Source organism: Musca autumnalis, unplaced genomic scaffold (assembly GCF_047663935.1).
Source record: "Musca autumnalis isolate F117 unplaced genomic scaffold, ASM4766393v1 scaffold_5, whole genome shotgun sequence".
Lineage (NCBI taxonomy): Eukaryota > Metazoa > Arthropoda > Insecta > Diptera > Muscidae > Musca > Musca autumnalis.
This window is the reverse complement of record NW_027412088.1, coordinates 7,866,933-7,892,950: the sequence shown is the minus strand read 5'-3', so window position 1 is coordinate 7,892,950 and position 26,018 is coordinate 7,866,933. Positions and strand designations below refer to the sequence as shown.

At 35.2% G+C, this 26,018-nt stretch overlaps 3 protein-coding genes across 10 annotated transcripts; 2 read left to right on the top strand and 1 right to left on the bottom strand.

Moving 5' to 3' along the window:
• The first annotated feature begins 4,301 nt into the window (after positions 1 to 4,301).
• LOC141387277 (dnaJ homolog subfamily C member 21) lies at positions 4,302 to 7,137 on the top strand. The gene is made up of 2 exons (XM_073956749.1): positions 4,302 to 5,118; positions 5,179 to 7,137. Exons 1-2 carry the CDS (start codon positions 4,513 to 4,515, stop codon positions 6,250 to 6,252), a joined length of 1,680 nt encoding a protein of 559 aa, XP_073812850.1. The 5' UTR covers positions 4,302 to 4,512; the 3' UTR covers positions 6,253 to 7,137.
• Positions 7,009 to 14,775, bottom strand: LOC141387281 (LHFPL tetraspan subfamily member 2a protein). 8 transcript variants are annotated; one of them, XM_073956757.1, is made up of 4 exons: positions 14,637 to 14,775; positions 7,836 to 8,367; positions 7,656 to 7,769; positions 7,009 to 7,572 (listed from the first exon to the last, which is right to left on the bottom strand). In XM_073956757.1, the coding sequence occupies exons 2-4, from the start codon at positions 8,287 to 8,289 to the stop codon at positions 7,430 to 7,432; spliced, it is 711 nt and encodes a 236-aa protein (XP_073812858.1). In that variant the 5' UTR covers positions 8,290 to 8,367; positions 14,637 to 14,775; the 3' UTR covers positions 7,009 to 7,429. The 8 variants fall into 8 exon arrangements, with proteins under 8 accessions (XP_073812858.1, XP_073812861.1, XP_073812863.1 ...); XM_073956760.1 differs by having other exon boundaries at positions 14,587 to 14,715; XM_073956762.1 differs by lacking the exon at positions 14,637 to 14,775 and adding an exon at positions 13,503 to 13,585.
• A 3,027-nt stretch (positions 14,776 to 17,802) lies between these two features.
• LOC141387284 (uncharacterized) lies at positions 17,803 to 18,773 on the top strand. Its single transcript, XM_073956765.1, has 3 exons — positions 17,803 to 18,140; positions 18,223 to 18,330; positions 18,395 to 18,773. Exons 1-3 carry the CDS (start codon positions 17,863 to 17,865, stop codon positions 18,510 to 18,512), a joined length of 504 nt encoding a protein of 167 aa, XP_073812866.1. The 5' UTR covers positions 17,803 to 17,862; the 3' UTR covers positions 18,513 to 18,773.
• The last annotated feature ends 7,245 nt before the right edge of the window (positions 18,774 to 26,018 follow it).

Genomic DNA, 26,018 nt, shown 5'->3' with positions numbered 1-26,018 from the left:
TTTTTCCTGAATTTTTAACTGAATTGATCTAGTATTCTGAAATCTACGTTAAGCTCAATTAGACATCAGGATTCAAAATTATAGATATACTTATTAATACCTTTCGATTTTCTAAAAAAAAAAATAGTGCACAATGGCACAACAAACTGGGATGGACATCCGTTCATTTTGAATCATTTTTAGTTATCCGGTGTATGCATATTTACACCTAACAAACAAATTGTCAGCTATTTACGTCGTACTTAAGTAATCAATATTCTCAGAATTTATTGTTGATCTAGTTTCTTATATGTAAGAAATTTTCTCTTATGCTTTGTTATTATCCTCTGAATAAATGGATAAGTGAAATGTTATACGAAAATAATTCTTGAGCATTATGATGTGTTAAAAAGCTTCCGGTAAAGGTAAGGTAGAAGGAAAGGGTCAGCCTACGGAAATTTTTGGGAGTCATCATCATTGATGAGGCTCATTGGGGATTTGTGTAGAAATCCATTGGGAGGGCAAGGTAACCCAACCAACACCTTGGGTACCAAATAAACAACGGCAACAACAAATCTTTTAATTCTAAAATAAGCGTTTCTTTTATGAATGTGTGTTTTGATAATGAATCAATATTTTTGTTTATGGCTGGTCAGGAGTGGCCACTGAGCTAGGCCGAATTCCTTCAATGGCAAGTGTATACCAGCGACACCTTGGTATGCCTCATTCCCCCTTTACACTCCAAACTAGTTACATAACAATCACTTGACGTTGGCTGACAAAATTTGGCTCAAAACTTTCTTATATTAATAGTATTAAAGGTATAGAAAATGGAGTCCCTGGGTCCACTTTTTGATATATCCGTACCTCCCGATTTCAGAAACCCATCGAAACCACTGATCTAGCAGCGCAAAAGTCAAAAAATCGAACTATAAAATTGCGAGATATTTTCCACTGTATCGATTATAGACACTTTGCAGACAAATATTTTGTTTTTTCATTTTTGTTGTTGTAAATATTCACTCAGTTATTCACTATCAAATACAAAAGTTTTTGTTGCATCAGATTTTAAAAAATTGTTGCAAAAAATTAACTTCAAATTTGTTTAAATGTTAAATAAATTCGTAATGAAACTGGACAAGATTTATTTTTAATTAATAGCAGAGGGTGTGATTTAAATTATAAAAATTAGTTTGGGGTCTGGAGGTACTTACTTACATAGCAATAAATTTTCAAAAAATCCAATTTTTTAGTGTTTTTATGGGTTGCACGCGCTTGTTCCATAGAGTGCATCTTGTAAACTTAGCCGAACTTAGGTTCGACTATTTTTTTGGGAATGAAATTGGACTCTCTGGATATGGAATTACCACATTAGGGCTGCAAATATTTGCAAATCTTGTGATAACTGTACTTTTTAAATATGTGATTTTGCTTGAACTTAATCCTATATCAAAATATGGACCTATCATTAGAAATGTTTGCAAGGAGGAGTTCTACCCCCGGAGACACTATAATACCATATTATAGCTAAATATGTTATTAAATATGGGATAACAAGTAAAAATTCAATGAATCGGGAGTACCATAAAAGGGGCTACATCGAAACATAAATCCGTGTTGAAAATGTTTTGAAAGAAGATTTTATACGCAGTGAGAACACGGAATGCAAAATTACAGCCAAGTTGGTTTAAAAATGTGGACATGATATTCAAAATACCTTAAATTGGGAGGTACGGTTACATGGGGGCTGTATCAAAACATGCACCTATGTCCATAATTTTTTAATTTATGTTTGTATAATAAAGTTCTTTGTATTCTTGTTTTACACAAATAATAAACGCATTTTTATTTATTCTGGGAAGAGTGCCTTTAAATTCAATCCAAAAGACTATATAAAAAGTTGTGATTTGGATCGAAAACGGAGTGCATCCTAGCTGTGTGCTGTGGAAGCAAAATGGAGTGCATCCTAGTTGTGTGCTGTGGAAGCAAAATGGAGTGCGTCCTAGCTGCGCGCTCTTTTGTAAAATTCATAAGTGAATTCATAGGAAAAGATGTACTCCAACGGCAAATGTACTGTACACTTGTAGTGATTCAACTGCATCCGCGGGTGCAAACTTTTTGCTGGGAAATTTCTATGTGGTTTGTTGTGAAACAACACTTGCCACTACCTGTAAAATAATGGGGCTGGATTCTTGTTCCATGAAAATGTGGAATGAAAAATGTTATAAAGTAAATAAACGTCTTCCATTTCAAATTTTCATTGAACAATCATGTTTCCATGACTCCACCTCTATTATTGTGCCACGAAGAGACTCTGGCTAAGGCATACCCACCCAGCAAAAAAATTTGTGCAATTGGAGTTATGATTTCACAACATCTTTCGATGTAGTCCAACAGAGTTATGAAAAATGCACTCCGTTCGATATATTTTATAAGCAGTTGCTGTAGAGATCCCCACAGAAAAAAAAAAACAGTTGGTTGATCCCTTCACATTTCTTCAAAAGACAAACAAGAGTGTGTACATTTCGGAGAATTTGTTATAAAATAAAGAAATAAAAACTTAAGTTGCGAACATTTTTTGCGGTAATTCACGTAACGGAACTTTTTAATCGAGCGGAGTTGGAGTCCATGTCGAAATCTGAACTAGTGATGGGATGATGAAGCAAAATCAGATGCGCTTGTATTAAATTGAGAACGGAGGAAGTAAACTCAAATGTGATTGAATTTAATGGAAACTTTTTTAAATTTGTGTTTATATAATAAATTTGTGTTTATATAATAAATATAATAAGTCCCGGTCCACACAAGAGTGAATTTCATTAAAAAATTTCATGAAATTAGGTGTTCTTAGGTTGAATTCTCCACTACAGCAATTTCATGATTTTACTCTTCCATGGAACTCGATCTATAGACGCATAATTTCATGTCAAAATTTCAATGAAATTACTCTAGTGTGGCCCGGGACTAACGTTCTTTGAGTTCTTGTTTTACACAAATAATAAATGCGTTTTATTTATTTTGGGATATTCCGCAATGGCTTGCATTTTTATTGCATCTTTAGACTGACTAAAAATGCAATCCGAAAAGTGTATTTAAATTCAATTCAAAACACTACATCAAAAGCTATGATTTGGATCGAATATAGAGAGCATCCTAGCTGTGTGCTGTGGAAGCAAAATGGAGTGCATCCTAGCTGCGCGCTCTTGTAAAATTCATAAGTGAATTCATAGGAAAAGATGCACTCCAACGGCAATTGTACTGTACACTTGTACTGATTAAGCTGCATCCACGGATGCAGTTGAATCACTACAAGTGTACAGTACAAGTGCCGTTGGAGTAAATCTTGTTTTATGAATTCTATGATTTAGTGCTGCCACACCTAAGTTTAAAAAAGAAAAATCGCCAAAGTCAAGGCAAATGTATATAAGGTAAATACATGAATTACAATAACTAACAAATTTACAAAAACAACATTGTTGTTATTGAAAATTAATTGCCAAAGAAAATATTGAACAATAGGGTCGTTCCAAAAATTGTTTTAGGAAAAACAAAAATATATTTTGAAAATCCTCTAAAATAGAACAAATTTGAATCAAAATGTAAATACCCAGCAAAAAGTTTGCATCCGCGGATGCAGTTGAATCACTACAAGTGTACAGTACAAGTGCCGTTGGAGTACATCTTTTTCTATGAATTCACTTATGAATTTTACAAGGGAGCGCTCAGCTAGGATGCATTCCATTTTACAAGGGAGCGCTCAGCTAGGATGCACTCCATTTTACAAGGGAGCGCTGACTAAAAATGCAATCCGAAGAGTGCCTTTAAATTCAATCCAAAACACTACATCAAAAGCCGTGATTTGGATCGAAAATGGAGTGCATCCTAGCTGTGTGCTGTGGAAGCAAAATGGAGTGCATCCTAGCTGAGCGCTCCCTTGTAAAATGGAGTGCATCCTAGCTGAGCACTCCCTTGTAAAATGGAATGCATCCTAGCTGAGCGCTCCCTTGTAAAATTCATAAGTGAATTCATAGAAAAAGATGTACTCCAACGGCACTTGTACTGTACACTTGTAGTGATTCAACTGCATCCGCGGATACAAACTTGTTGCTGGGTATTTACATTTTGATTCAAATTTGTTCTATTTTAGAGGATTTTCAAAATGTATTTTTGTTTTTCCTAAAACAATTTTTGGAACGACCCTATTGTTTAATATTTTCTTTGACAATTAATTTTCAATAACAACAATGTTGTTTTTGTAAATTTGTTAGTTACTGTAATTCATGTATTTACCTTATATACATTTGCCTTGACTTTGGCGATTTTTCTTTTTAAACTTAGGTGTGGCAGCACTAAATCAGTCGGGTTTGGCAGTCTGGCATCCCACTATCAGCTGTTGACATCTTTCACCTCTCGCGCTTCAAGGAAGAAGAAGCAGATTTCAGCATTACACTCGTCTGGTTCAATGTGGTTACGATTTTAAACTAGAGGAGTTGTATACAAAAAATAAACAAAGAACTTGAAATACGTAACAAAATGAAATGTTACTATGAAGAACTTGGAGTTGAACGTGATGCCAGTGATGGTGATATCAAGACAGCGTATAGAAAGCTGGCTTTAAAATGGCATCCTGATAAGAATCCAGACAACTTGGACGAGGCCAAAGAACGATTTCAACTCATTCAGCAAGCCTACTTGGTGCTTTCTGATTCACAGGAGAGGGCATGGTACGACAATCATCGAGAACAAATATTGAGAGGCAAGAATTCCAATTATGAGGATAACTGTTTGGATGTATTCCAATATTTCACAGTATCCTGCTTCAAAGGATATGGAGACGACAGTAAAGGTTTCTATGCCGTATATAGAGAAGTGTTTGAGAAAATTGCCGCAGAAGATGCTGAATTTATGGACGATGAGGAAGAGTTGGAAAATATCCCCTCATTTGGTGATTCCACGAGTAGCTATGAAGAAGTGGTTGGGCCCTTCTATGCTTGGTGGAGTGCGTATTGTACAAAGAGAACTTATACATGGCTGTGTCCCTACGACATTAAGGAAATAAAAGACCGACGAATTTTAAGAGAAATTGAAAAGGATATGAAGAAAGTTGTTCAAAAGGCCAAAAAGGAACGTAATGAGGAGGTAAGCAAAATCACCTGTAAACATATAACGTAAATATTAATAAATGATCTTCTCACACAGGTCCGCAACTTGGTGTCATTTGTGAGAAAGCGCGATAAACGTGTTCAGGCATACAAGAAACAGTTAGAGGAAAGGGCAGCTTTCAATAGGCAAAAGCAAGAACAAAATCGTTTGGAACAAATCCGCAAACGCCAACAAGAGTTGGCCGAAATGAGGCAGAATATCAAGGCGGATCAAGGAGACGACTATGAGGAACAACTAAAACAATTGGAACAGCAATATAGCAGCGATGAAGACGATTATTGTGATGAGGAAGAGGACGATGAAGATGTCGAATACGATGACAGCAGAATTGATGAAGATGATGTACAGAATGATAGCCATGAAGAAGAATTGTACGATGATTTGTATTGTGTTGCCTGCAATAAGGCATTCAAAAATGAAAAAGCCTTTGCCAATCACGAATCTAGCAAAAAACATAGAGAAAATGTTGAGAAACTTAAATTGGAAATGCACGAAGAGGAGAATTTATATCATGGCGAAGAAGAGGAAGGGGACATTGAAGAAATTCCTCAAAAGGAAATAGAGATAAATGATATAGGGGAAAAGGAATTAGATGATGACGAAGCAGAAGAGCCAAGCAGTGTTAAAAAAACAAAATCCCGCAAATCGAAAAATAAAAAAGATTCTAAAAAATCAAAACTGCCGGTATTAATCAACTCCGACGAGGACGTTGAAGAAGAAGATCAGTTAAGCAAAGAAACAGCAACATTGAACATAGATGACGATGAAGATGATGATTGGGATAATTCAAATAAAAAATCCGCTAAAAAATCTAAGAATAAAAACAAAAATGTAAAGAACAAATCAAATGCACCGGATGCAAAACCTGTTATTAAAGAAGAAACTATAAAAGAAGACAAATCTAAGACAAAATCTAAACAACAAGAAAATCAGGTGACTCCCACAGACAATGAAAAAACCCAACATATCTGCGCCACATGCAAGTCTCATTTCGAATCCAAGAATAAACTGTTTTCTCATTTGAAAATTACCAACCATGGTGTGTATATACCCAAGGCAAAGTCTTGTGAAGAAGCCGGTACAAAAAAGGGCAATGGAAAGAAAAAGTAATACTGAAATGTGAAATCAGCAGATGTTGTACATACAGGCATGTCACAGATTCCGATCGGAATGGTTTCAATTCCGTAATTTCATTTCGATCGAGTTTTAGCTTCTCCAGAATTCCATCGATTTGGTGAATTCCGAAAATCTTATATTTTAGTATAAATATGGCAAGAAACAAAACAAAATCATATGCTAAGAAAACACTGTAGAAGTGGGAATTCTGAAAATATTGTGTTTAAAGGAACCTTTTTTGTGCGAAAATGATAATTTTTATTGAATTTTCAGTTTTACTGTAATTGAGGCGCAAAAAATCATCATTTAGAAACGATAAATCTGTGTTCCAAGAAAAAAAGTGATTTTCACAAAAAAAATTATGTGGCAACACTTTGTTAATAGTTGGTTTTGTTGATTGAGAAATAATGAAAATTTGAAAAAAATTTCAATAAAATGATAAAAAAAAATATGAAATTAAATGTGATTTTGTTAATAAAACAATATTTATTATTTTTAAGTGCTTTTGGAGTGTTTTAAAGTTACGTGTTACCAAAAAATACAATTCCACTTGATAAACCAAAAGGTTTCTGAAGAAGCTAAATGCGGAATCAATTCCACTTTCGACCGGAAATGGTTTCTGTGACATGCCTGATAGTTTATAAACAAAGCTAATTACTCTTCGAAAGTCAGCCCAAGAAACAGGTCATATGTTTTAATTTTTCCTGCCATTAGTTGTTTGAATTGATTTTGAATATCAAACTTAAATTGTTTATAGTTGTATAATCTCCATAATTGTGTTGTAGTTTATTCATAGAAAACATGTAAATACATTATGAAAAAAAACTAAAATAAATTACAGTCGAAATAAAGGTTCGTCAACTAAACTAAGAAATAAAATATTCTCAACTTCTTCCTTCTCATCCATCCATTCATACATACATAAGTACAATAATAGTATTATTAGTATTATTATACAAATTCATATTTATGTTCTAAACAATAGATTAAGTACACTTCGATATGTGAGTGTGTGTATATAAATGTAAATATAAACAATAATATAAACATTCAATATACTATTTAAAGATTCAAAAAATAGGTAAACAACATAAAACACTTTGTGCTCTCGTAAGTGATGTCGATGTTTGGCCGTTAAATTTTGTGACGCATCTGCCTGCTTACTTACAAACTATGGAATACAAACTAAACGATCTCCTCCTTCAACACGACGTTTAACGCGCGTACGCATATTGGAAGATTCAGCTTTGAGACTAATGCCAGCACATACAAAACATAAAATAACGCCCCCTATAGCACTGTAGAATGAAATGCCTGAATGGACGAAAACCAAAGTGGGTAAACATTAGAATCAAATAAATCACTCAATAGTATGTGGAAGAATATCAACAACTGACCTAATGAACAACCAGCGGCATAGAATGGTTCAGCGTCTGGACCACAAAGTAGTTGTACCCTGGAAGCGGACCAGCCCATCGGGTGTAAGAATAAGCTCAACATAACGCTTATGCCTGAAAAAAGTACAAACAAATGGTAAATATTAAGATTTCTTTTCTAAACAAGTTTTATTAACTCACCTGCTGTGACTTGGGCACAAGCGGTCATATTATGAAGGCTTTTGCCAAATATCGATTGTCTACAACATGACACCAAGGTACACAATACTGTTAGCGTCAACAATGCAAAACCCAGTGATATGAAAAACATTGCAGCCTTCCATGCCGATGGATAGATCTCACTATCCGTTGCAAAACCATCCAAATCAAATGAACCACAGTGGAAATGTGAGCGTCCAGCCTCGCTTATAGCTCTACATCGTGTATATATACCAACTGATGGATATCTGTGGGTGGTCATCGATGACGTTTGATTCTCTGTTTTTGCTGTGAATTTCGTTGATAACGTGATTATCTGGGGAGTGGGTCCAATTAGCCATTTTGGTGTTACTATAGCCGTCACCACAAACATATCTGCTATTAGACTAAGGAGAAACCATACTAGGCTACCTCCAGTAATGATCATATAACACATGATGGAAGATGCTGTGCCTTTTATTCTATGAACTTGAGATATATTTTTTCATTTCATGTCCATTGGTTATTAGTGGTCCTGAAAAGAAAAAAAATAGAAATGTTGAATTAGTTAACTTGGTTTAGAGTGTTTGTTGTCGTATATTCAATTTATCATAATTTGCCGCATTATTTAACAGAAATAACTGGGATTAGGAATTTTGTCTTGGCTAGAAGAGCTGGTACCTATTGAGAATGCTGGTATTCAAGATAGAGAATGCATACTTTCCCATGGGAACAAATTCCTAATTCGAACTTCATTCAGAATGAGGGGAGATGGGAAAAAAATCCCACAAAATTTTATTCAGAATACGAAAATGTGGGAATGGAAAAATTTCCCAACTTCCATGCGTTCAGAATAAAATATCAAAATGAATATTGAGGGTTTTTTCACATTGTGGCGTATATGGTATTGCGGGTCTCATTGGATACAAGGGTCAAATTCGGAACATTGTAAATATAGGTCTTTGTGTTGGTAAAATCTCCACGCAAAAGACAATCAACATAGATCCATGTTTTGCTATATAACCAATATGAAGGTAGCACCCGATTTTACGTATGTATTTTGAAGTGTTTTCACTGGAATGACATCGTGGTCTTATTCATATTAAACATTGGAACATTAGAACATTCATAGATGAAAGGAAACTAAGTCCAGACAATTCGTTGTGAAAGGTATAAAAAGTTCGGCAGGGTTGAACTTAACGCCTTTTTGACTTGTTTATTGAGTTATGACTGAGTGGTTTTGTCTCTGTCTTAAGCCCTAATGTAGACGGTTTCCTACGCCGATGACTACGCTCTGGCACCTGGCGGAAAATTATCCTTAAATCAAGTTCTTCAATAAGTAGCAGGCTGCCGGAAGAAATCCCAGATCCCAAATTTGGATGCGAATTAACATTTGTTTTACCTAAAACTTATACTCAAACTAGAGCCTCAAAAGAGGCTTAAAGTTTTGTCCTGATCTTTAATAGTATCTAACTGGATCCAGTGAGGATTTGGTGAAGAAGCTTTTTAGCCATGTAAAACATATGTACAAGTGCACTGTACAGTAACCTCTTTTTAGAGAGTAAAGCATTTTATACTCTTTCAAAGGAAAAAATTAAAAAAGTAAAAAGACAACATTCAGTAAAAATTTTTAATTTGATTAATATTTACGATTATGATATTTGAATATTTTAAACTTTTGACAACTGCCTAAAGCTACAAAATTTTACTGAACAAAATTCCTTCAGTAAGTCCCAATTTACATTAGGCAAATTTACTTGCGGCAATTGTCAGTTTGTGGGTGAGAGAGGGTGTTGAGAGGCAAAGGGTTACCATATACCTCACCTCTCTCTCCATCAAATTGACAATTGCCGCAAGGAAAATTGCCTAATGTAAATTGGGACTTACTGAAGGAATTTTTTTCAGTAAGGCCCATACCTATATACGGACGTATACCCAGGGCGTGTGTGGTGAAAAAAGTAGAACACATGTTTTCTTATGAGAACTACCGAAATACGTCGAGCGTATACCTTTTGTAAGTTGAACATTTTCAACTTTGACAGAACGTACGATATGTTATTGTATGTATGTATGTGTTTGTTTTGTATTTTGAAAACAAAAGCCCAACAAAACATGAAATACAATTTATTGGAAAGAAAAATGTTTGTTTTACGAATGAAAACATTTAATAAAGTTTCAGTCGCGGTTTTTGTGTTTTAAATGGGATTTCGGATTCAACGTATTTGGGTAATACGGACGCTCAGAGAGCGTTGTTGTGGTAGGTAGGTGAATATTTTTTGTACGTCACGACTTAAATTAGGTATAGCTGTAAAATTTTGTAGCTTTAGGCAGTTGTCAAAAGTTTAAAATTGCCAATTTTTTCAATTCATTCTCTTTTACTGAACATTTGTGTAAAAAACAACATTCAGTAATAATTTGTAATAATTATTACAAATTATCGAGTACGCAGACACACTTATTGTAAATATTTAAATATTGTAAGCGATCAGTAAAATTTTGCAACACTGTCAGTTCGTTTTGAAAAACATTACTCTCTGTAATAGAGGGTAATAAATGAAGTTGAGCCAATGGGGGAATACTCCACTCAAACAATTGAAAATGAGATTGAATCTTCAACAATAAACAATACAAACAATATTTTAAATATTTAAATGCCAATAAATGAATTAAGTACATTTTACAATCACATCAAAAGGGTTGGTTCATATTTTGACAACACTTGTCCATAATCAAAAAATTGTTTGTAGGGCAATAATTTCAAATCTGACTTTTTTAATAAACATTTTCAAATTTTAACAGTACTTTTATCTCGTTACGAAATATTTAAAAACTATCTGTTCTATTTTAGCAATGTAAGGTCAATGTAATTTCTTTCTTATCACTGTATTTTATCACTTAAATTAAATCATGAGCACTTTTCTTTATTCTCGGCAATTCATTGAAAACTATTTTCAAACAGCAAGTTGCAAGCGATAACATATTTTGTGTGTCACTTTATCTTGTTCTAGTTTAATGGATGTAATGGAGACCAAACGGAATCAAATCACTCTCGTTTTTTTTCTTCCAACGGAATTGCATTTTTTATCTGATAAGAACGGAGCAGCAACACAAACAAAAAACACCCAAACAGCACGCACAGAATTCAATTTCATATCGATTTTTATGAGATTTGTTTTATTATTACTTCTTTTTTCTTTATTAATTAACCATCTCAATTCTTTAACAAAAACGACAATAACAAAGAAGTTCACTAACAAAGCACTGAAATTGCATGATGTTGAAATATTTCCAACAGCTACCCAACAAACAACCGCACCCCAAAACAACGGAAAAGGCAAAACAAACATTACCGACTATCGATGCCGTTGATGGTGATGATCGAATAAAATGTAATGTTTAGCGCAGTTGTTGTTTTTGTTATTGTTTGAAAGAAAAGCTAAACAATACAACAGAGGTCTTTCTTCGTTTCCATTCTTTAAACAGCGGAAGTGTAGTGTGCCGCACTCTGTTTGCTTCTAGCAATGCATTCAAGCTTATGGTTATGCATAGTTATGCTGCTCTGCTTTGGAAGTTCAAAATATATTTACAACCACCACCACCACAGCAAGCCACCATGGAATACAAACAATGGCATAAATGCAACTTTATTACAACTTATTTACACTGGGTAAACAAAGTCAGCACATGAGGGATGGAACATTTTTTGTCCTATATTTATATATATTTTTTGTGACTGAGAACTTGCAAATTTTTGCTGGGAAATTTTGTCCCGCAAAAATTTGCAAGTCTGATCAGCTGACTTTTAATCACCTGTTCAATGTAAACAACTCGAAATGTTAACATTTTTGACTAAGAAGATTTCACAATTGCACATTTTTTTTAGATTCTAAAGCGTTGTGGATAGGATTAAAGCATTAAAGCCCTCGGCACATACGGTCCGTTTAGTGACACGTTGCGACACGCGTTGTCCCAAAACAGTTAAATTATGTTTAACTTTAATGCGTCAGCCATGTTGTTGTTTTTCAAAAAACTTGGCTTCATTTACACATTTTTCATGTGGTTGTGTAACGCAACGCAGAACGCACCGTATGTGCCGAGCGCTTAAAAAAGTTAACTGCAATTTTAAAATGTATGTTTTTGTTCCGTTTGGTTTAAAATATCAAAAGAAACAAAAACAAATTTCATTCATTTTCGGAAACAGCTGACTTTCTTGCAAAATGCTGTTCGATAACTTTCTGCAATTTTTCTTGCTTGAGAGAGTAAAATTCACTGAGAGAGGTTGCTGGAACTGACTGAGTAATTATTGCTGGGAAAGTTATCGTACACACCCAATATCGATTAGTTGTCAATGAGAGCCGTATCTAAAATTTTCTGAGCGACATTTTTGCAGGATATGTCGAAGCTGAAAAATTTCATCTTGTGGTACTTTTATAGCGGCTCTTAAAATAAAGGACGGAAAGGACATTGAAGGAAGCGAGTTACGAAAATAATCCTCATTCGATTTGGCTGAAGACATGCCATATCAAAAATAAAAACATAGATTATAGGGTCTCCAGTGAAAAATTCATCACGCCATAACTCAAAAGTTCGACTCACGGCGGATCTGCCCTTTGTGGTTATGTATGTACTCATCATGGGCTTTCACCCCCAAAAGCAAATTTCCACCCCCCAAAATTTCGGTTCACACTGTAATAATAGTTGCCTCGTCAATGCCTTTTTTGATTTGCGACTTTCGCCTTGTCCGTTTAATTATGTGTTCTGAGTAGAAGGCAAGCTTCCTTTAATAATAAATCATCAAAACCCCCATAGAACGGTATTTCCCGATTATCGGTATTTAGAAGGTTGATAATGGGGCTATTATCACACCGAAATAGGTGAAATGTTGTATTTAGTTTTCGTTGGGGGTACAACACTTTCCACCTGAAATTTGTAGGTATAGGTCCACGTCTCTTCATATAGCCCCCATAGAATGGTACGCCCCGATTTTCAGCATTTTTAAGGTTGTGGCCTCAATATCCCACCGAAATTGTTGAAATTTGGTATTTAGTCTTCCTTGAGGGTATAAAACTTTCCGCCTGAAATTTGTCTTTATCGGTCCACGTTTTCATATAGCCCCCATAGAACTGTACCTGCCGATTTTCGGTATTTTAAAGATTGTAGCCTCAAAATCACACCGAAATGGCTAAGATTTTTTATTTAGTTTTCGTTGGGGGTATAAAACTTGCCACCTGAAATTGTTCGGTTTAGGTCCTAGTCTTTATATATTGGTCCATGTTTTGGAAAGAAGGATAAATGTCGTCACATGATGACTCTTTTAAACAAAAGGAACGAATTGTTCTTATTCGCGGTGGAGGGTATAAAAATCCGGCCGAACTTAACGTGGTTCTTATTTGTTAGCTAGAAATATTTTTACATTGAAATACTTGACCATGATCATTTTATTCGACCTCTTGAAGATAGATGTTTTTAAAAATATGTATTATTAAGGAAGTATGTAGATAATTTTGAGGTTATGTTACACTCAAGTTTTTCACCGAAATCCAATTTATTCCCGTTTATTTCCTGTTAAAATTTATTTCCGTAATCAACAATTATTTATTCATATATTAATTTGTCATTCAATTAGGCAATGAAAAATACATATTTTATTTAAAAAATCGGATAATTTACTGAAGTTAGTTGATGTGATTCTTTATTTTGCTCCTTGAAAAAGACCACCAAATGGTTCGAACAGTGGCTAAACTGAAATTACTCTAACTGAAATACCATTCGTTACAAGTTCAAGCACAACACATCGCTTCCAAAAACAAAATCTGCTGACATTGAGGTAATTAATTAGTTCACATTATTTTGCACTAAAAATCTAATTGTAATTAGATTTTATAAAATATTAACCTAATTTGCAATTTTAATCATTTAAGTGGTTGTTCCATCATTTCAATGGAACGGGGTTTTGGTGTAGGCAAACTTTTGTCAACAACTGTTCGTGATACACGCATCCAAACTCATTAAATTGGAAAAAATAAAGAGGGAGTAATAAGACCCAATCATACACAAACGGCGCGCACACACAACATACACAGCATGATTGTAATCATCATCATCATCGTTATAGTTGTTGTTGTTATTAGTGTATTTTTGTTATTGTTTATAATGAAGTATGACTGTTTAAATGAAATATACTACTATGTAATAATGAACGAAGACCATAACAATATTCAAATTAGAAAGATAGACAGACGTCCATAGAGCAAGAGAGGAGTTTGAAAAAACCATACAATGTCCAGTCAGCTTAGGGGAAATAGGTACTGACTGGGCTTGGACGCGATCATAGTCACATATACAATCGAAAACATAAAAATTATCAAAATAAAAAAGTATTAAAACGTAACAAAAAAGGGCAAAAAGCTGCAAAAATGGCTATGGGGTGCGGCAAAACAGCCAGACAGCCGGGGATTCATTATTGTTATTGGCCCTGGTGGTGGTTGTTGTTGTGGTGTTAAATACAAGGAACACATCCAAACATAAAAAACACATGGATACATATACTGCACCGCGGAGTTCCATGATAGCAAGACCACACGTACACAAAAGTGTTTGTTGAACAACAAATATTTCATGTTCTGGACTACTTTCAACATTGTTAATTGTTCCGATACAATGTCTCCACAATTCACTTCAAAACCCCACAGAAAATATCTTTTCTTAATTAGTTAATTAAAGTTTACATCTCTTGCACGGAGCAAAGACACACCCGCACTAGTCGCACTAGTAAGATTGCGTTTTTTTCTTCTACTTCTCTACCTAAGAAGGTTCTCCATTCAACAGGCGGCTGGATATTTGGAATTTGCGCTGTAGTTTTTCGTTTTGTTGTTTTTATTTTGCGATTTTATTTTGGCTAAAAACGGATTTAAAAAAATTTGCGCCCGACTTGCTAGAGAATTCAACAGCTACTGACTAACTGACAGACAGTGACTTCATCCAGAACCAACAAACAACAACCAAAGAGTCCAAATGAAATAAAATATCAACAACATAGCACATAAGTGGAAATAAAGTTGCTGTGGAAGCAATGTACAAAAGAAAATAGTAAAAAAAGTATTGAGTCAATGCTTGTTGTGTACTCCAGCCGCCACCAGTCAGTCAGTTAGCAAGCTAAAGAGCCAAGCAGACATGTGGCACGCACATACAAACAATGCATGAGCTTTTTTGTTCAGTACACCCCTCTAGCCCGCCGCAAAATGAAAATTTGAATTCCTGAATGCGCCCGCGCAATATGGGCTGGGTGCTTTGGCACAGAACACAACCGCCATAAGCTCAAGTTCGCCATAGGCAGTTAGTAGTTCTCTTCACCACTCATGATCAGCTGAAGAGAAATCAAAGTATCTCAATATCCGGCTAGACAATGAACATTGATTATTAAGTGGCCTCACTAGTTAAATATTTTGAAATTAATAAAACAAATGTACAAGGACCATACTAAGATAGAGTGATATATGAGACAAAATCCAGTGATTCTAACCTTAGGTGTTACGGCACGTAATAAAAAAGGGGACAAAAGTGCATTCCAGCTATTCAACAATGGGGTACAAAAGAATACAATATATCATCGCGGATAGTGTTTGTTCTCCTAAAGGGGTGTTTACACTAGCCATCAATGTCATATGACCCGAAATAAAAACATTCCATTCCATTCACTACGAGTAATTTCCTGCCGAGGAGGAACCACCAATGCCACCAGGAACGCTAAATCATCCAAAGCGTTGGGCCCTGATGGAATCTCCATGGCAATGCTGAAGCAGCTGGATGAGCCGGGAGTGGATTATCTCACTAAAGTTCTTATCTTGTCGCTAACAACACTCATTGTTCCCGAAGTCTGGAAAATGGGCAGGGTGGTCCCACTACGGAAGCCCGGCAAGGATGCCAGCAAAAGTAAATCGTAAAGGCCGCTTTCGCTTTTGTCGCCCGTAGCAAAGACCCTTGAGGCCTTAGTCCTCCCCAGTATCAGAAATAGCTATCAAGTTGCCGATCATCAGCATGGATTCCGTAAGCAGCACAGCACGACAACTGCGCTGCACGCCATTATCACATATATTTGTCAAGGACTCAGCAGAGACGGCCGTGCGATAGGACAGTGATGGTGGCGCTTGACTTATCAAAAGCCTTTAATACAGTCTGGCACTCCACGCTGTTTGAGGACATCGAGCAGACAACCCTCCGGCCAAGCTTAAAACGTTGGATAGTCAATTATATGTGTGGACGCCAGTCGTACGTAGAGTTCAGGAACAAGAAGTCCAAACCCCGTAGTGTGAAACAGGGAGTTCACCAAGGTGGGGTGATACATATCTCCGGAACTGTTTAACCTCTACCTCTCCTGTATTTCACTCCCTCCAGACGGCATCGAGATCGTAACGTATACGGATGATTGCACGATCCTGGCGTCGGGTACCTATCCTGATGACATCTGTGAGGGACTGAACAACTATTTAACCGATCTTACCACCTTTTTCCATTCGATGAATATGCAGATTTCCGCCACAAAATCAACAGCCACTCTGTTCACCACATGGACAGCGCAGTTTGGAAGAGAATTGAATTTCGTGGTCGACGGTAGCAGAATTCCGACACACAAACTGCCCCAAAATTTTATGGGTCACATTCGACGCACGCCACAGCTATCTGCGACAAACTGAAAAGTAGGAACAAGGTCCTCAAGTCCCTAGCCGGCAGCACTTGGGGTGCAGATAAAGAAACCTTGTTGACCACATATAACGCGATAGATCGGTCTGTGGTAAGCCATGCGGCGCCATGTTATACGAACAGGAAAAAGATTCAAACCTGCCAGAATGCCGCCCTGAGGACAGCAACAGGGTGCCTCCTCAAGTCTTCAGTGGACCATTTACATGAGGAGGCAAAGATTATTCCAGTAAAGCAACACAATGAGATGCTTTCGTTGCAGTACTTGCTTGGGTGTTACCGTGAAAGCCATCCCAATCACCATCTGCTGGCTAGCCGCGACACTTTCAGGCATATCAGGAAGGATATTCATGCTCTAGAGAGGGAGGTCCAACAATATAGGAGAGAACCCCTAGATCAACAGACATCAAGCAGGTTTAAATAGTATTCAAGGCCATAAGCAAATATACGGGCATGCTGCTAAAAAATCAAATCGATTTGAGACAAGTTTTCAGACTGTTCTTTTGCAGGAGTGGATCGATATTGTCCATATTCCGACCATATTCGGATAGTGAACCAATATGGACAATCTACGAACTTCAATGAAAATAAAAATATTACGAGGTCCAAATTTTGAATCAACATGGGCAAGGTTAAATCGACTCCAAATTGTCTGAATACAACGACAATGTTGACTACTTGAGTTAAAAATTGTCCCGTCTATGTAACAACGTACATGTGGACTACTTTGACATACAATATGAACTGCCTTTATAAAGGGTTAAGATTCGGCTTGACCAAAGTTAAAATACATTTTTCTTCGTATTTACATTGGAAGCACTGTAAACTAGTATAAATTTATTCCAATTATTAATAATGCAAATAATCAGGCTGAGAAAAATGAGGGTCCCTTGTGGCAAATGCAAATTAAAAAAATAAACAATTATGCCGTAATATGTAGTTATGAAGATAATAAAAGCAGAGCATGTCATATGCCATATACAGATGAACAATTGAAAACGTATGTGTACATACATATGTATATAAATATATAGACAATATGTAATATAGACCGACTTTCACTATCTGAAAATGAGAAGAGCCCAGACATGAATGTGTAAAGAAGATAAGCTGTGACAGCAGTAAATTTTGTGATTGATCATGAAAAGCATCTAGTCACAGTTATCTTTATAATAGACTGCATTAAATTGTTACAAATACGATGATGGCGGCGAGAGGCAGAATAATAGCCACAACCCCTGTTTGGATTGTAATATTCAACCTGCACTTACAGCTCTTACGCATTGAAGGTCACGAGTTAAATGATCCTCCACCACCATGTTCGGCATATGAAATGTTAATTGTAAATACCAAACAATGTGTATCGCGTTGTCCCATTAATTGTATTGATGGTGTGTGTTTTGAGGATGGCCAGTGTCCCTGTGAAAATTCATATATGACATCATTTGATCAAGGTTTGATATGTGTACAGCAATGCTTACCTGGTTGTGTTGAGGCGGGGGGTTATTGTGCTGCTCCGGATATATGTGTGTGTAAACACAAAGGTTCCACTTTTGATCCAGTAACAAGAAAATGTTGGAAGCATTCTATATTTCGAGATAAGTGCCAGGGGTAAGGGCAATCCTTTGTTTGGTTGTGTATACAAATGATTCATTGTTTTTGTTGATAATTTCATTTTACACCTGGCGTCTAGGCGCTGTATCTATGGTCGTTGCAATCATGAGGGTATTTGCACCTGTGCGCAAGGATTCAAATCCACAAATAATATTTTCGGTCAACTTTGTGAACCTGTTTGTAAACAGTAAGTAAAAAATACTATTCACAATTGCTGTAGTTGTTCGAATTTTAAAATTCAAATATTTCAGGAAGTGTGGACGTCGCGGTTATTGTTTTTTACCCAACATGTGTGCCTGTCGAAAGAAGCACGAACACTATGGTCCCGACGGGTTATGTTATCATGACGATGTTGATTATATATTTTAAAATATATGTTGATAATGAACCGAGCAATATGTATTGAGTTTTAACACTTAAAACATTTGTATTAACGGGAGCAAGGAATTTTAAATTTCGTCATGATTTATTTATGTATTTTTTACCTATTCAGTAAAAGCAGGGTGCTGTATACATAATATATTGTAAATTTTGATCATACATTGTTATCTTAAGTTTTACACAATATTATAACAACTCTATTCAATTATAACGTTTAAAAAAAGGCTCAATAAATTAAATCTTAAATCTTAGCAATATGTATAGGAAATTACTAATATATTTAAGTCCAACTTCATCAAAAGTTTATCATGTCATATTTTAATTAAATTAATGTATATTTTTATAATTTAAAATATTTATGGTATTTAATTCTAACCAAATTACGGTTAAATCAAGTGGGTAAAATCTTTTATTGAAAATATAATACTAAGGACAACAAGTGAGCCAAGGCTATAGTCGGGTCGGGGCCGACTATGTGATACCCTACACCACTACCCCTGTTCATAAGCTTTTGACTAATAAAATTCAAAATATTAAAGTTGGGATAGCTTAGCGCCTTTGCTCTGAATGTTTTCATTAACACAGGTCAATTTTTTTGAAACGCATTTAAGTGTATCGACAGTACAACCCAAATAAAAAATGGAAGAGTGGGATGTATGCCAACCATCAATAGGCTTCTTTCTCTGTTAGACCCCCATCAACCCCCAAAATTTCGTGAGGATCTGATCAAAATTTCGTAGTGTGATTGCACAAAAATGAAAAATAGGATGCATTACCGACTATTGCGATATCTCTGTTGTTTGACCACCTATGACAACCTACTTCACATCGTTGTAAAGGTGATATTTTCTACTTGCCTTGCCAGGTTTTGCTTTCGATATACCTCCTACAGAAGGGAGATATTAACTTTGAAATAAAACGTTGGTCTTTTTTCCAAATATTTTTTTTTCACATTCCGACCCCTGAATAATATCCGACCATTATCAAAAATCATAAGGTTTTTCCTCTGTGGGACCCCCAATAACACCCAAAATGTCGTGACGATCCAATTAAAATTGCGACCTGTAGCGTTATTTCCAAAAAAGTGGAAAAATGGGATGTATTACCGACTATTGTGATATCTCCGTTATTTGGATACCTACGCCAACCTGTTTTACATCGTTGTAATGATGGGATTTTTACTTTCATTGTCAGACTTTGGTTTTGGAAGGTCCCGAACCAAAGCTGTGATATTCGTCATTATTATTAAAATCGCAAAAATGAAAAGTTCTGTTCTATTAGCGGCTTTTGCGATATCTTCGTTGTTTGACCACCTACGACAACCTACGTAACATCGTTGCAAAGGTGATATTTTCTACATTCATTTTTTTGATATACTTATTTTAGAAGCGGAGAGATTCGCTTTGAAATACAACGTTGACTTTTTCTCCAAATAATTTTTTTGCCCATTCCGAAAAAATGAAAAAATGAGATGTATTGCCGACTATTGTGATATCTCCGTTATGTGGCCACCTACGCCAACCTACTTCGCATCACTGTAAAGATGAGATTTTCTACTTTCATAGTCAGGCTTTGTTTTTGGAAGATCCCCAACCGAAGCTGTGATATTCGTCATTATAATTAAAATCGCAAAAATTAAAATTTGGGTTTTATGTGCGACTATTGCGATATCTTCGTTGTTTGATCACCTACGAGAACCTACTTTACATCATTAGAAAGGTGATATTTTCTACTTTTATTGTCAGGTTTTGCTTTTGGTATACCCCGTATAGAAGATGAGATATTCGCTTTGGAAAAAAACGTTGTCTTTTTATCCACATAAGTTTTTTGCCCATTCCGACCCCTAAATATTATCCGACCATCACCAAAATCAATAGGCTTCTTCCCCTCCGGGACCCCCATCAACATACAAAATTTCGTGACGATCCGATCAAAATTGCGACCTGTAGCGTGATTACAAGGTTTAGATGGACAGACGGACAGACGGACGGACGGACGGACTGACGGACGGACACACATAGCCAGATCGACTCAGCTCGTCGAGACATTCATTTTGATATATATAAGTATGGGTCTACGACCATTATTTCGATGCGTTACAAACTTTTTGGCCAAAACCAACTTATAATACCCTCCCCACATAGTGGTGTAGGGTATAATAACTAAGGAATATTTTTGTTACATTTTTATTATTACTGATATATTGGTTAGATGTCTAAGGTCACATAGAGGATTACAGTTGGCAAGCAACAATAATGATTGCCTCTAAAACCCCCTACCGCCATCACCTAAAATTGATGCTGTTGCAATCTACTTCATCGTTCAAAAACGTATTAGTAATTTAATACAAACCAACTTGTTATATTACGTATACGTAGTTTTTTTTCATACAAACTACCGGAGTCCATTGAACGAGATAGTGAACGAAGTGGTTTAATTGAATGAGATTGGTACAACTCTATCGAAAACAGTAAGCAGTCATTTAGACTAGCCGTAATAGCTCGTTTAGACTAGCCATAAATCGTCGACTGGATTTAATAAATCCAGTACAAATCTCATCGCATTTAGATATACATTTTGGAGGATTTAAATAGCAGTCAGCTGATTTTTGTTCATAGCACAATTACCAAGGTAGATGCATCAGCCCATCTGATCGAATTTGAAACGTTGTTGTAAATTGAATTCGTCTCAAAAAAACATACGCCAAATTACAAATTTGTTGTTTAATATTGAAAATCTTAGCACATTATGCTACTAATGCTAACTAAAGATCAAATAAAGAATTATTTTATTGATTAAGTCCAATTTACATATGCATATTAAATGATTTCGTTTTACGAAATCCTAGAATCAAATGAAGTGTATTTACATCTGTTTTTTTGCGTCATTTGCTTACGCACACAATCGCACATACACACTCATACAATAACACAAACACACGCACACAATATATTTATTCAGAGAAATGGGAATTTCACAACACAAATGTGTATCAAATAACTTAAATTAATTCTAAAAACAAAAAAAAACATAATTTTGGCAAGTTTTTTAAACATTTTTTTTCACTTTTGTCAGCGTTTGAGTATTTTTGTTTTTCTACAACACACACAAACAAACAAAGACATCTTAAAACAGTTGCATTTTTTGGTAGTTTATGACAAAAAAACTGGGCTGCTTATAATAGTATGGTGTTTTCGTGCGTTGTTTAGAATAAATGACGTAGATATTGTCATTTATTTTTGTATGGTAAATGACGCAAAATGTTGCCTGTTTTAGCAAATAAATGACGAAACAGCTCTAAATGACGAAAAAGTTGCTAATGTAAATTGGACATAAATGCATCAGCCCATCTGATCGAATTTGAAACATCAAAAGAATTTTTCGTAAATTGAATTCGCCTCAAAAAACATACGTCAAATTACAAATTTATTGTTTGATACTGAAAATATTAGCACATTATGCTACTAATGCTAACTAAAGAGCAAATAAAGAATTATTTTATCGCAGTTTGCCCATCTAAAATAATTAAACGAATTATTTTATCATGTAGACATCATAAATATTAGTATTGGTTGATTAAAATCAGATTTGTACATCAAAACAAATTGAATTTTTCCGCCTTGTTTACAAATTTTTACACTTTAAATAATTTGTAGTGTAGCAATTTACAGATGCATTTACCCTGTTTCTTGTACCAGCTTGCAACTTTTTGTATTTTCTAGCAACATGTTTGCAAAAAACAGAGTTGTATACGAGGATTTATGCCAGATTTAATACAAATCCACTCAATACGAGGATTTATTTTTGTATGGGAAATCTGGTAGATTTTGGCTAGATTTAGCAAATAAAATAAATGGGCTATAATTTTTTTTAGTATATGTGTGTTCGTATACTCAAAATTTGTACAAATTGTTACTGGATGTCGTTCGTTTACTCTACAGTACAATGCAAAAGACCTTAGCCGGTTACAAGAAGTTATAGCTCATTTAGACTAGCCATAAATCCTCGACTGGATTTAATAAATCCAGTACAAATCTCATTGCATTTAGATATACATTTTGGAGGATTTAAATGGCAGTCAGCTGATTTTTGTTCATAGCACAATTAACAAGGTAGATGCATCAGCCCATCTGATCGAATTTGAAACGTTGTTGTAAATTGAATTCGTCTCAAAAAAACATACGCCAAATTACAAATTTGTTGTTTAATATTGAAAATCTTAGCACATTATGCTACTAATGCTAACTAAAGATCAAATAAAGAATTATTTTATTGATTAAGTCCAATTTACATATGCATATTAAATGATTTCGTTTTACGAAATCCTAGAATCAAATGAAGTTTATTTACATCTGTTTTTGCGTCATTTGCTTACGCACACAATCGCACATACACACTTATACAATAACACAAACACACGCACACAATATATTTATTCAGAAAAATAGGAATTTCACAACACAAATGTGTATCAAATAACTTAAATTAATTCCAAAAACAAAAAAAACATAATTTTTGCAAGTTTTTTAACCATTTATTTTCACTTTTGTCACCGTTTGAGAATTTTTGTTTTTCTACAACACACACAAACAAACAAAGACATCATAAAACAGTTGCATTTTTGGTAGTTTATGACGAAAAAGCAGGGTTGCGTATAAAAGTATGGTGTTTTCGTGCGTTGTTTAGAATAAATGACGTAGCTATCGTCATTTATTTTTGTATGGTAAATGACGCAAAATGTTGCCTGTTTTAGCAAATAAATGACGAAACAGCTCTAAATGACGAAAAAGTTGCTAATGTAAATTGGACATTAGACATCGTAAATATTAGTCTTGTTTGATTAAAATCAACTTTGTACATCAAAACAAATTTAATTTTTCCACCTTGTTTACAAATTTTGACATTTTAAATTAGTTTTATTGTAGAAATTCACCGATGCATCTACCTTGTTTCTTGTGCCAGCTTGCAACTTATTGTATTTTCTAGCAACATGTTGCAAAAAACAGAGTTTTATACTAGGATTTATGCCGGATTTAAAACCAATACACTCAATACGAAGATTTATTTTTGTATGGGAAATCTGCTAGATTTTGGCTGGATTTAGCAAATAAAAGCTGATAATGCGCTAAATCCGGCTAATGAAGTCATATCTAAATGGGCTATAATTTTTTTTTAATATATCTTGAATAAAGGTTCAACATTTTTGGGAATATTGGAAAGTAAAGCAACCGTAAGTTGTAATTTATTTATAATAGCCTGAAAATGTTTAAAAAAGTCAAAGTCAAAGGGTGATTTGGAAAAAATATTGGTCTGTTCCAGTACTGCAAGAATCTGCTAATTTTTACTATTTTTTTTCGATATCATAAAGGAAAAATTGTTATCGTAGTAGAAAGTAGTAGGTTCTGGAACAAGTCTGGTCTTCGGATTCTTTTTTATGTCCTACACCACCCTGTGGTAAGGGTATTATGTGTTAATGCATTTGTATGTAATATTCCTAAGGAAAATAGAGAGATCCATAGTTCCTTCTAGGGATATGCATAGAATCACTTTCTGAGTCGTTCGCAAAGCACATGTCGCATTTATTGTTCGATTTGGCTGAAAATTGGTGAAGGTCATTTTTTTAGGCTAATGAAGAACGCTATTGCTTTTGGTAAAAATCGGTTCAGATTTGGGTATAGCTACCATATATATTTTATGTATTTGATGCACCAAACACGCTGTATCTGTCCAATTTTGATGAAATTTGGAATGTGTGATGGAATTAGGTCTATAGATAAACCAATATAGATAAACCAGAGTTGGATATAGCTCCCATATATATTTTTCGGCCGATTTGAAGTATTTGAGGCACCAAACACGCTGTATCTGTCCAATTTTGATGAAATTTGGAATGTGTTACGGAATTAGGTCTATAGATAAATTTGCCGAATTATATCAAAATCGGTTCAGATTTGGATATAGCTCCCATATAAATTTTCGGCCGATCTTTGGTATTTGGTGCACGAAACAAGTTATATATGTCCGATCTCAATGAAATTTGGAATGTGTGACGGAATTTGGTCTAGAAATGAGTGTGCTAAATTATATCAAAATCGGTCAAGATTTGGATATAGCCCCCATATATATTATTGACCGATTTTTGGTATTTAGTGCACGAAACACGTTACATATGTCCGATCTCAATGAAATACGGAATGTGTGACGGAATTTGGTCTAAAAATAAGTATGCCAAATTTTATCGAAATCGGTTCGGATTTGGATATAGCTTCCATATATATTTTTGCCCGATTTGCTGCACGAAACACGTTATATAAGTCCGATCTCAATGAAATATGGATATAGCTCCCATATATATTTTCGGCCGATTTGAAGTATTTGAGGCACCAAACACGCTGTATCTGTCCAATTTTGATGAAATTTGGAATTTGTGATGGAATTAGGTCTATAGATAAATGTGCCAAATTATATCAAAATCGGTTCAGATTTGGATATAGCTCCCATATAAATTTTCGGCCGATTTTTGGTATTTGGTGCACGGAAGACGTTATATATGTCCGATCTCAATGAAATTTGGAATGTGTGACGGAATTTGGTCTAGAAATGAGTGTGCTAAATTATATCAAAATCGGTTCAGATTTCGAAATAGTGGTTTTACACCCCAAGTGTCTTCGGAAGAAATCTGTTTCAGACCATTTGAATTCGATTTAGCCCTGTCCGTTCGTCAATTAGTCTGTTTTGGTCCAAACTTTGCACCTCGTAATATTTTGTCCAAACTTAGATCAAGTTCGGAGATGTGCTCTATATATCGGTCCACTACTTACTACTTTGGATACCTCTTCACAAAAGTCCAACAGTTCAATAACTCCCAAAGAAAGTGTCCGATTTGGTCCAAGCATTACAATCGTAATATTTCTTGGAGACATACGGGTATGTTCTGAGACACACTTCACCTCTCACTTCACACCTCAAGCATTTTGATCACCCCATTTACTTCTATTTTTTGCGAATTTCTTGGGACTAAGATTCACTAGGGTATTTAAAAAGAAGAGTACGCCCCAGTCCATCCATAAAATACTCGAAAAATCCGCGTAAATGGGGTGAAGAAAATGCTTGAGGCGTGAAGTGAGAGGTTAAGTGTGCCTCAGAACATACCCGATAGATCAGGTTCAAATATGGACTAGCTCCAACACAAATTTTCAAACTTTCTCAAAAATGCAGTATAAGATCAACTTTCGGATTGTTTTGCAATTTTTACATTAAGTACTCCTCGCGGTTTCTATTACGATGGTATAATTTTTTCGTGTGGCAAGGTCATACTTCCTGATTTAATTACCCTGGAGCGGTAAATAACCAACATCATTCAACTAAAATGGTTTGTGCGTAAAATAGGTGCTCCACACTTTTTTACATCGAAATAGCTCTTTCAATCTTACATCGAATTCTATGATAGAGTATGTCGGGCCACTCCTTCTGCTACCACCCTCTCAAAACTTT